We start from the raw sequence: 12443 nt of genomic DNA, 5'->3' as shown, positions 1-12443 counted from the left end.
GATCATCAAGGTGCATCGTGAAAGGTCGGGAAAACAAACCTCATCAATTTCAATATCTCTGTTTACTATATTTTCCACAATATTTTGATAGGCACACGCCATTTTATCCCCTAGGGCGAAAAATAGTTTGTTTACACTTACACCATTTATTTCGACTATACACGATTCATAAGTCAAGAGAACGCAAAAAAAATTGAGATATAATTTTTTGGGTTACATGGCATATACGGGTATTTTTGTGGCTTTTATGCTGTTATGAATCATATATTCTGTTTCTTATGTCTATTTTTCATTGTGAGTTATTACGAACTTAACTTTTTGTATACCATATATATATATATATATATATATATATATATATATATATATATATATATATATATATATATATATATATATATGTATATATATATATATATATATATTCTGAATATAACAACATAAGAATACATTAGGCGTGGAATTACTTTTTCTGCCTCTTGAGTGTTAAATATAAATTCTATATATATCATAATAAAAAATGGATATCAAATTCGTATTTCATAAACTATGCCAAAATTTAGAATGTCACCTTTTTAGAATTGGGAGGTATACGTGAGAGTTAAACAGTATTCCTTTTAGACCACTTGTAAATTGTGTCTCTGTTTCTCTTCTCTCTCAACTTCGTGAAACTTGCTACCACTCTGACGTATACGCCGCTTTGTTTTCTTAAAGTGATGCGTCAGAGGAGACATCAAGCAAGAGTGTGTGCGTGCTAGTGGGTGGGCATGTGTGTGCGAGGGGGCGAGGGGGGGGGGGGGGGGGGGCGGAGGTGCGACTACAATGATGCATCACCATGTCAATATTTATATTTAGTAGTATAGCCAAATTAAGAAGCGAACTTAACACCCCCTCCCCCTGCCAACCTCTTGTCGCGCCCTATATAAGTCGACTACATCCCACATCTCATCGTTGCATCTTTCCATTTCACTCTACCTCTCACTGCTCTTCCTGGGTGCTACCAGGCCCTCCATCACAATGAGCTCCATATGTTTCAACCCCCTCCCCCCGAACCACTGTCGTCGCCCTATATAAGTCGACTACATCCCCATCTTTTCTTCCCCGGTTCTACGAGGCCCCTCCCTCACAACGAGCTCCATGTGTTTCACCCGCCCCCCACCATCAACTCTATGTCCTCTACCATGTGTGACCCAAAGCTCCTGTTTCTTTTGATGACAGGCCGAAGTCGGCACTCTTCACTGTTGCTTGCCACTTCTTCCCCGGTGCTACAAGGACTCTCCCTCGCGACGAGATCCATAAATTTCACCCATCCCCACCATCTATGGCATCTACCATGTGCGCCCCCGGTCTCCGGTTCTTTTGTCCCCCTCTCGTTTCGATATCGGCACTCTTCATCTTTGCTTACCCCTTTTCCTTTTTTTTTTTTTTTGGAGAACACCCATTGTGTTGAGTTGAAAGAAGTTGGTATGCAGGAACTTGATTCTTAATTTACCCAAATTTTCACTGATTTTAGGTTGAAAGTTGCCAAGGCTGCATGCACAGGTTGGGGAATAGCCCTTTTTTAATTTTTTTTTAAAAAAAAGTGAAAATTGGCAATAGGAACTCACAATGTTTTCCCTTGACAAAAATTCTACATTGGAGTTAATCGAGTCTACGAAAATCTACAGAAGGTCGATGAGAGATCAGCATAGGAGAGAGGCGAAAAGCGAGGAAGAAACAAGTGCCCAAACCGGAAAGGGGGCAAGGGCGTGTAGCGCCGGCAAATGCTCTCCACCGTAGGTTCCTAAAAGCCCCCTGTATACGTATTAATCACACTAACTTATTGTGCATAAATCCATGGTGAAGCCAGGTGTACAGTGAACCAGGGATGGTGATGCGCACACTCCATAGAGAAGAAGAAGAGACAAGATCAGCACATCATGTCACACGCTCCACCACTCGGCCGCCTCCGTCATGCTGCCGCTATTTAACCTTCTTCTCCGGTCCCAACTCCCAAGTCACCGTGGTCGTGCTCAGGTATTTCCTTTTTCTTTGCCGGTCCACAGTAGTTTCCCCTGCTCCTCCTCGTACCGTCGAGAAACAGAGCGATCGTTCTCGCCGGCGACGAGGCCACATGGCCCAGCAGCGCAAGTTCCGGCTGTGCGACATGCTACCCAACGTCTGGTTCTACAAGCTCCGCGACATGGGCTCGCAGGGACGCGGCGGCCTTCGTCGGTCGGCGTCGGCTCGGTGCTACAGGGAGGTCCCCCAGCAGCCGTCGTGGAATCGGGGGTCGTCCGAGCGCTGGAACAGGGAGGTCGACGTCCAGCAGCCGCGGCCGTCACTGTCGAGCAGGGAGGTCGACAACCAGCAGGAGGAGCCGGTCACGCCGACGAAGGGGTCCCCCCTTTGCCCGCTCCCCCGGCGGGCGTCGTACTACTACAGCACTAGAGACAGGGAGGTCCCGCGTACGCCGAGGCCCAAGGACGCGCAGTCGCCGACGAGGAGCTCCAGGAGGCGGAACAGGGCGGGGCACTCGCCTGAAGGCGCAAGACAGGTGTCAGCGCCGGTACCCGTTCATGGGAAGGAGCCCGCGCTCGACACTCCTGGTAGCTCCTGTCGCCGTCGTGACATGTCAATCAAGAATGACGGCGGCGAGCCCTGGAGGCCGACGGTTACTGCCCCGCCGGATGGTGGCCTCGACGTCAAGGTGATCACCTCAGAGAGTGAAATCATCATCGACCTGCCGAATGTGGACACGCCGGGGAGAAGGCTCCGGCCAATCCTGACCAGGCCGGCGAGAAGACAGCCTCAGCCGCGCGAGCCTGATGGCAGCCACGTCGACCTCGCCGACGTGACCGTCCGGGAGCGGGACAAGGACCTGCCGGATGGCGGCCACGCCGACCATGCCGACGTGACCGCGAGAGCGAGTTCTACCGCGGAGAAGAGCAGCGTCAGCAAGCCGAGTCGGTCTTCCGCGTCGTCGTCGTCCGGGCACTGGTGCCTCAAGACGCGCGTCAAAGGCCCTCGTCTGGCGGCCACCGCCAGGAGAGGGAAGCCGCCGGCGCGGAATCGGATGGCGCCCGTGATCGCGGAGAGCTACCCGGTGGTGATGGTGACCAGGGACCCGCGGACGGACTTTCGCGAGTCCATGGAGGAGATGATCAGCGCTAAGGGCATCCGCGACGCCGGCGACCTGGAGGACCTGCTCGCCTGCTACCTCTCCCTCAACGACGCCGAGCACCATGACCTCATCATCGAGGTGTTCGAGCAGATTTGGATGAGCCTCGCCAATTCCAAGCCTTGAAAGAGGCCGCCGCCGGCCATGCGTGCTTCCGTGCTGCATGGGGGATCCAGGCATCCAGCCATTGGCGCCGCATTAGTTAATTAGATCAATTGTTAGCTCTTATGTCGTTTTTTATTGTTAATTAATGGTAGCAATAAGAGATCTCCATAGATAGGAAACTATTTCAGCCATTCATGCATGGTTCGAAAGAAAGAAGAGAGATCTCCAAAGAAATTAATAAATCGAATTGAGGAAAAGACATGTTTGCCTAAAAGGTTTGGTTCTTTTCTTGTGAGTGTGGTTCTTCTTTGCCTGGAGGATGCTTGGTCGCGTGATGGTGATGTGATACTGCTTAATTTCTTAAGCGTTACTCTTGTATCATCTCGCATACTGTATTCATGGCAGTAAGACAGAAATACAGTAGTAACGGTCAGTCTGTCACCCTTTCCATGTCCGTTTTAATATTTTTAAAGCGAATACAGATACAAATATAGATATTGTCGAATACGAATGTGGAGCCAATGTTGCTCGAATATGAATGTGGATGGGATGTTTTCACAATTCAATATGGATACGAAATAGACCCGTATCTTATAGTGAATCAACTGTATAATGATATAATACATAATAGTTTCAAATTTAATCATTGCAAAAGTACATTTTATGTCTTCTTTTACTCCCATTTTTGTTTGAATAATTCACATATGTGGACAAAATTAATATATGCTAACATAATTTTATTCGGATAAGGATATATCTATTTCCATATCTCTATTTGGTTCAAAATCTAGTACCACGTTTGTTTTGTATAATTGTAAAAGGGATCCAGATATTTGCCTCGTCCACTTTCATGTTCGTCCTGATTCGGAAATTATTGTTGTAAACATGAAAATCAAAAGAACGAAAAAATAACACACAACATTTTAATTTGGAAAAACCTCTCCAACATAGAGTTACCGGCGTTATTCAGCAAAACACTAACCTCTTGTCCAGATCATGATCGCAAAGTACTCATCTTCTTTTTTTTCTCCACATTGAGTTCCTTCTGACTGTTGAAATAGAGTCGCTTGAAATTATGAATGAGTGCCTCACTGCTGCTCAAGGTTGGATTGAGATCAATGATAGTTGCTAGACAAACGACAATCTCAGAGGGTAGCACCTTGCTTGGCATGGGGAGGCGAAGCCCCCTCCCCTTGTAAGCCACAAGCTAGGTTTGATTGTTTCATTGAAAAACTCACGCCGTTTTGTAAACACTTCCGATATAGCGAATTTTCTTGGCTCGCTAATGCATTAAAATGCATACATGTTCTTTCTAGTTTGTTGTGCCATATTTCATAATTATTGATTCATATAAAGTGTTATAGTCACGATTTATAATTATTTTAGGGATTTTCTTATAAATTCTCTTTTTTTTTATTATAACCCTGCAGGGCAGAAAACCCCGGTTTTTCATATTTTTCACTTTCAAGGATCTTCGCGAACTTAAAAGGACCTAGGATTTTTTCTAAGCATTTTTTTATGAAAAATGAATAGTTGTAGCACTTGGACCTCACCTGGGCCTGCCAGCGGGTCGAGATGGGCTAGGTGGCGCAGCCTGATACCCATGTTGCGCCACCTCTGCCTATTTCACCCTCGTGGCTTCAGTGGTGTCCATCTTTGCGTTAATCTATTCGTCTTGACCTTAAACCATCTATAAAAAGGTTCTCGTTCGCGATCATATGACGGGCAGAGGCAGAGATAGAAAATCACGAAATAGAGAGTCTGCAGTATGCGCTGGAGGGGGAACTGCTGTCGTAATTGCCTTCAGCCTCCTCTCCTCCTTCACCAACTGCGCCGATCTCCACATGAGAAGGGAGTAGTACATGACATGGGTATACCATATCAGGTACTTAGTATTACCATCCTTGGTACGAAGTTACTATGTAAAGTACGGAAGCTAGGTCCATATCGAGTAAACCGACATGTGTAATGTAATCGACCTCAAGGTGGACTTTGAGACCTAGCCCACTATCTAAGGGCTAGGAGGAGCCACCAATGGGAGATAAGGTTACCGATGGGAGATAAGTTCACCAGCGTTCTCCTTCCTGAAAACCTAAGTCCATCATTGTGGGCATTGATAAGGTTACCCCTGGTCAGTACACCCCCTAGGCTTGAGTTTTGTGTTAGCAACTTGATCCAATCTCTCTATGTATGATCATTTTTCTAGCCCGTATGAGCTTTCCTACATGATTACGGTGATATCTATGTAATTCCTATGGTGGATATTATGGTATGAGATTGTACATTATGCGTTTATCATTGTGTTGAGACTTTATCATTTTTCATGCATTGGAAGCATGTTTATGATATATATACATTGGTTTGTTTTACTATACGTCACAGAAGCATCGGGGTAATGGTAATGGTAATGCCTTGTCTTCCCATATCACAAGGTGCCTAACAACACTAAGTGTAGGTAGATGAGAGAGATGTGGTATGTGCATAACAAACAAAATCTTTGCCATAGTGTTGTAATGTGTTTTGATATAAAGGAGTATGATGTATGTAGATAAAGGGTGTAGCCAAGTGACAACAATGGAATAGCAAGTAATCGAAACGGTACCATCAATATTCTTTATATAAGTGTAAAAATGGAGAAGTATGAAGTGGTAAAGTGACAATAATCTCACGTTGTGTGACACATCACACAATGTTTGTAATTTTTTCAACTATGTGTTTTAGGACAGGTAGCCGCTATAAATGTTAACCATTAAAGCATGACAATTGTCTGTAGTTTTATCATCTTGTAACATGGTAAACACCATTTTGTAAAAAAAAACATCAAGTGAAACCATGAACCCGGGGTCCATTGTTCCTATAAGAGCAAGCATACGTCTTGTCCTCTTGCATTTAGAGGATTCAGATGCTTTTACATTTTTTGGTTTGTTTTTACTTTCAAACATCAACTAAAACCTATTTGTTACTTTGTTTTGTTTAGTGTATAGACAAAAAGAATTGTGGCACTCTAGTTGGAGAGAGTACATAGCTTTTCCTTCTTTCTCCTGCGGTTCGACACCCATACTTCGACATCGAGAGGTGAGTGATCCCCTACTCTTGGGGGTTATCAAGTAATTTTTTGGCGTCGTTGCTGGGAGTGTAGCGCTTAATCTTTTATTATTGTTTCCACTAGACATTAGTTTTACTTTTATTTTTTGCATCTTGCATTGTATTTTTTGCATATCTTGCAATCACCTGAGCTTGGGGGTTTACTTCTTTGACTTACTTACTTGTGAGCTTTTATCTAGTTTACATTCATTTTTGCGATGTAGTTTAGTTTATTTTCAGTTTTACGTTTGCCTTTCCCTTAAGACCCATAATAAATGAAAACAAAATTACCATAAAATGTAGTATCTTTGTTCCAGTATGATTAGAGAGTCCTTACTTATGTATGTTAAAAGTTTGAATCTTGATCCTTGTACTAATGTTGTATGTTGAGAGTTACATGGAGGGTACTAATGTTTTGTCGAAAGAAAATGACAAAGAAATAAGCTTAGGGATGCCCATGCTCCACCAAGAAGAGGAGAGTGGTATGATGAAAGACAATAAAAAAATGAAAACATAAGTTTGGGGATGTCCATGCATCCCAAAAGGGGATATAGAGAATGAAGAGAAAGGAGTAAGGAAAATGAAGCATCGCGACCACCCAAATATGATAATATTTCTCAAACTACTGCAACATAAGGGGTTTGCGCCAAAATGGTGTCAGTGGATCAACCAAATTCTAAGCTCTGCTACTCCCTCGGTCCTTCTAAATGGTGTGCTTGATAATATCTTCAAGTGCAAGAGAGAAGTTTGTTAGGGTGACCCACTTTCTCCACAGTTGCTTGTTCTAGCCGTGGATGTTCTACAAGTTCTAGTAAATGATGCCATGAATCAGGGACTTTTTCAGCGGCCAATTCCTCTCCAAAGCACTCATGATGTTCCCATTGTGCAATATGCTGATGAAACTTTGGTTATCATGCAAGCTGATGTACAACAACTCCATCATTTAAAAGGACTCCTCCGGGATTTTGGTGCAGCTACTAGTTTGCAAGTTAACTTTGCAAAGTCCAATCTTATCCCAATTAATATCCCAGAATCATATTTTACTACTGCTCTCTAGTGCCAGTTAGGGAGTTTTCCTTTCACGTACCTTGGTTTGCCTCTTAGCATAGTAGAGCCTCGTCAGGAATTCTTCATGCACATGATCATGATAGTTCAGCGAAGGCTTCCTTCTTGCTCTATATATTTAAATTATGGTAGCAAGTTGTGGTTGGTTAATTCTGCGATCTCATCTTTCCCCATTTTCTGTCTGAGTACTCTCAAAATTTACCTATGGGTTTTGGATGAGTGCGACACATATATAAGGCATTGTTTCTATGGAGATAGGGGTGTTAATAAGAAAAATCCACATCTTGCAGCATGGGATCTAGTTTGTAGGTCTAAGTATCAGGGTGGTCTTGCGGTAAATCCTTATATGCAAAATTATTGTTTACTTATGAAGCATTTGCACAAATTCTAAAACCATGCTAATGTCCCTAGGTCAAACTTTCTTGGGAGCTCTATTATCAGACATGTCTACCCCCTTTGCGAGATAGAGATATTTCTTTTTGGTGGAGAGAGTGCCTAAAGGCCCTTCCTATTTACAAACAACTTGCTACATGCCAGAAAATGGATGGGAAATCAATTCTTCTTTGGTAGGATTCTTCGCATGGTGTTCCATTCCATCTTGCTTGGCCCCACCTATTTTTCTTTGCGAGGAATGATAATGACATTATATGCTGCTTTTATGATGGATGATCTAGCAGATTTGTTCTCTTTGCCTCTCTGTGTGGAAGCATTGGCTAAATTTTGACAACTACAAGCTTTTTTCACTGAAGTTCATATTTTTGATGAGCATGATAAATGGGTAGTCTTTGATTCATCTGCAAACTTTAAGGTTTCTACTGCTTACAAATCACTTGTGGGCCATGACAATGTCTGTGATACCCTTAAATGGATCTAGAAAGTTTGTTGTCTAGATAAACATAAAGTTTTCTTCCGGCTTCTCATTCATCATAGATTAATTACCAAGGCTATGCTACAGAGAAAGCACTTCTTCATGGGTGACTACACATGCATCATGAGTGTTCAAGGCGCTCTGGAAACAAGGATTCACTTGTTCTTTCAATATCCTTTTGCGGTGCATTGTTGGTCATATTTGTGTCCTCAACGGGTTCCTCCATCTACTTTTGATATCCATCAAGTGCTTGCATATCTCCTACCTAATCTAGGTGTGCCTTTCTATATGTAGATTATCATGTTGATATTTTGGCTATCTGGAATACTAGGAATAACTATATATTTAAAGGGACTGCCCCTAGTCTATAAACATGCCGCAAGGAATTCAAGGCTGAGATGGTTCTCCTTGTGCAAAAGGCCAAGCGAAAATCTTACTCTAGTATCAAGAACTGGGTGGCACACTTCGTATAGTTTTAGCTGCAGAGGCCTTCAACCTTCTTAAAGGTTCTACTCTCTAGCAACTTGCTTGTATATACATTTTTTTAATTAAAATTTATGAAATATGTAGTGGGGAAACCCACAGTTCAGCTTCAAAAAGAAAATATTATTTCTCAAACTCAAAACTCATTAGTATTTTATGGAACTTATAATTTCTATGCATCTTATGATGATATTCCTATTATTTATTTTATGGTCCCAAATAATGACTTCGATAATGAGTATGCTTTGAATATGCAATATGATAATGCATAAGATGATGTCCCTATTTTGCCTGATATCCTCCATGCTTAGTAATTGCTACTATCTTATGGGAGGATGAAATTGATAACTTTGTCGGTTTTTATGGTCCTATATCATTCTTGAGTTCTCCTATTTACATCATAGAGGATAAATATGCTTTATGTAAAATGTATATGCATGTTGAAATTATCTTATGGAAATACTACTTGCAACCATGATGTTAATGATGATATTAGTTCTTGAATTTCTTATAGAGGGGATGGTTCTTATGATTGTCATGATGGATTTAATCATCCTCTTCACGTTCCTATTAATGCCAAGTTGCATTCTTTAAATATATGTCTATAATTAATATTGAATTTATTTCTGGTGGGTGCAACTGTTATCAAAGAGGAGGTGTTGAGTGCCCTCTTTATGCTATTAAAACTTATATTATGCATTCACATACTGATAATATGCAATTGCATGCCTCTGTTTGATGGAATTTATTCATACATACAAAATTCCAATGCATAGAAAGAAAGTTAAACTTCGTTGTTGCTTGTGTTATGCCTTGTTTTGATCTCTTTCATCCTTTAGCTCGATTATTACTTTTATTTATGATAGAAAATAATGTGACCCTGGTATTTTAGTATGGAACCCTTTTCTATGAAGAAGTAGGGAGGAATTCAAATCAATCATTGGCCATAATATCCAAGGCCCCACTTAAATAAAAGGCCTGAATTAGTCAAGCTATATGGCTATAAAGAAATCGATTTATGGGAGGCAACCCGGGTTTTTTTGTCTTGGTTTTTCTTTTTGAGTCCTTACTTTAGCAATAAAGTATTCTTGTTGTTTAGTTTACTAGATTAAATAAAGCAACAAGTTTTACAAATTTTGGATATTGAAGTTGATAATGCATATCCAGAGTTGCAGATTTCTGACAAAAATATTTTCTTATTTTATTGGTAACTTCGCCGGGGCAAAGATTTCTAGTATAGATAAACTTTTTATTCTCTGTATGCACAAAAATTGGCAAAAATCCTGAGACTCCTATGTGGTCAAAATAATTACATTTTTCCAGCAGTTGTTTTTGTGGACAAATTTTTCCCTTTGATGCAAAAGTGTTTTCTTTGAGTTTCCTCTTGATTCTTTTTTTGTATTTTGGAAATTTTTTGTTGTTTGGAACTTAAGAAACTCTCTAGAAATTTAATACCCCAATTTATTTGGATTTTGATTGAAGCTTAGATATTGTCTTTATGCCACTAATGTTACTCCACAGAAAAAGAAATGGGAGAAAGTTAGTGCTGAAGTTTTTTGACAGGAAATGTAGTAAGATCAAACAAGGAGCTATCCACCAATAGTGAAAATCATAAGCTTGGGGATTTCCAAGGCACCCCACTGGACCTATCACACTCTTGTTTTGCACAGCTTTGAACTTTTTTTTAGCAACATATGATTTTCGCAAAAACTTCGACCGTATTTATCTAGTTTTAGTTTTAGTTTTTGTTTAGCAATCTTGCTTCTTGAGTAAAATACCACCAGCAATAGATTTTCTATGTGTTTATAATATTTTTACTTGAATAAAATCAAGTTTAAGTTTGGATGCAATTAAAGAAAGGTGAAGTGATGACTAGTTACATATGAGGAACTCATGACTAGTCTTACACTTTGTGATGTTTTATTCTTATGATATCTTGCAAGTGTCACATGTAGTACTAGCACTCATTTATCTGTTTTATGTTTAAGTTTAAATTTAGCTTTCAGGGCAGGAAATGAATAGTACCATGGGCATTTTTTGCATGCTTCTTACTAGTGGTCAAACTTAATTATCCCTATTGCTAGTTTTTCACGTACTAAACATGATATAGTGTTTGTACATCTAACTACGTTGAGCCAAATTATTCCAGCAAGTTCACCATATCAACATACACACACACGGCTTTCAATGCCATTTCAAGTATATATTTTTCATGGGCCACTTTATTTAAATTCTAAATCTTTTATGCTTTTATCTATGCTTTGCATGAAGAAAATGGGGTGAGCACAAACTTGAAGGCACAACTAAAAATTATAATATTTGGCATAGTAAGAAATAATATTTGTACTTTTTTGTTGACATAGTTAGAATGAGTTCCCACCCCTGCCGGCAAGCATTCGCCAAACAAACATCAGAGGCTCGATCGTCAGTGCTCGTGAGTCGTGATAATTAAGTTACCCTTGGACGAATCTTTGATACCTGGAGACACGGGGACCCATGGCGCGCGCGGACGGAGGATCACAGGGGAAAGCTTCTTGTTTTGCTTCGCGGGAAACATGGGATGATACGCCAGAAACTGGTACGAGGAGCTCTAGCTTTGTCAGAACGCCGAAGCGAGGTGATCCGAGGCCAGTTTGGGAAGGCCCTGCGGTTGCCGACCCGCTGGCAAATGCTGCCAGGCGATGCATAGGAACGTAACAGTAGCAGGGACCCAGGGCAGTCACGCAGGATTGCCCCGTATCTGGCTGCAGGTTAGCGCCGGCCGGGGATAACGATGCGGTCTGCCGCCGTTGAAAATGGAGATTCAGAGTCGATCCAACTGAATTCGGTGATGACGGTCGAGCAAGATAGGGACGCCGCTCGGCCTACGTGCTCGCGTATATCACTGCCAAATCCTCGTGCGTCATTCGATCGCATGGTTGGCAGGACCGCCGCATACACGCATCGCTCCATCTTAATTTGTCTCCGGTCGGTTGCGCGCCCAAGGTCAACACACGCATGCGTGCACAAGCACAGAGCGGCGAAACACAGGAGCTGACCGACGCTAATTAAGCTTCTCTCCTGCTTCCGGCAAGGTACAGAAACAGTGCGCGGTTTACTGTTTGATCGAAGCTTGGTGGCCACGGAGCCGGCCGGATTGCAGCTTCGGACAGGAGCACCACATACTACGGCGGAGAGGTCTAGTATTGTGTCTGGTTGGTATCATCCGGCCGTTCTGATCCCGCGGCCCGTCAAATTCTGTCACCTCGTCCGCCTCCCTCCACTTGGCTGCATGGATAAGATGTTTCCCTCGCCACTGCCACTCCTTCTGACCGGTGAATAGTATTACGTCCATCAGGACATCTCCAGCGGCGCGACGTAAACGGACGCTGAGCGACCGTTTTCGTCCGCCGTGACCGGAAATGCGTCTAGGGTCTGTTCCAGCGGGGCGACGCAAAGTGACCGGGCCGTCTACGGAGGCGCAAACCTGGCCCAAATATGCGCCAGGTTTGCGTCTCGGCGGACGCTCGGCGGACGCTCGGCGGACGCGCAAAGTGTCCGCTCGCTTCCCCACCGGGCCCGCCTGGCAGTGAGTCTGCATCGAGGGCATCGATTCAGGCGGTCAGCGCTTTCGCGTCTGCGCCGCAGCCTTCGCCATCAATGGCGCGGCTACCTGTTCTGCGCGCGCACTGGCGGGCG

The 12443-nt window shown here is 42.7% G+C and overlaps 1 protein-coding gene across 1 annotated transcript; it reads left to right on the top strand.

Annotated features, from left to right (window-relative positions):
* The first annotated feature begins 1844 nt into the window (after positions 1-1844).
* On the top strand, positions 1845-3522 carry LOC127319129 (uncharacterized). The gene has a single exon (XM_051349342.1). The coding sequence runs from the start codon at positions 1868-1870 to the stop codon at positions 3284-3286; it is 1419 nt and encodes a 472-aa protein (XP_051205302.1). The 5' UTR covers positions 1845-1867; the 3' UTR covers positions 3287-3522.
* Positions 3523-12443: the final 8921 nt, after the last annotated feature.

The sequence above is a fragment of the Lolium perenne genome, chromosome 1 (assembly GCF_019359855.2).
Source record: "Lolium perenne isolate Kyuss_39 chromosome 1, Kyuss_2.0, whole genome shotgun sequence".
Taxonomy (NCBI): domain Eukaryota; kingdom Viridiplantae; phylum Streptophyta; class Magnoliopsida; order Poales; family Poaceae; genus Lolium; species Lolium perenne.
The sequence above is the reverse complement of the archived record's forward strand: the minus strand, read 5'-3'. Positions and strand labels throughout refer to the sequence as shown.

Excerpts from the sequence above, each read along its gene's own strand:
- LOC127319129 (XM_051349342.1), top strand. The coding sequence starts at position 1,868 with ATGGTGATGCGCACACTCCATAGAGAAGAAGAAGAGACAAGATCAGCA.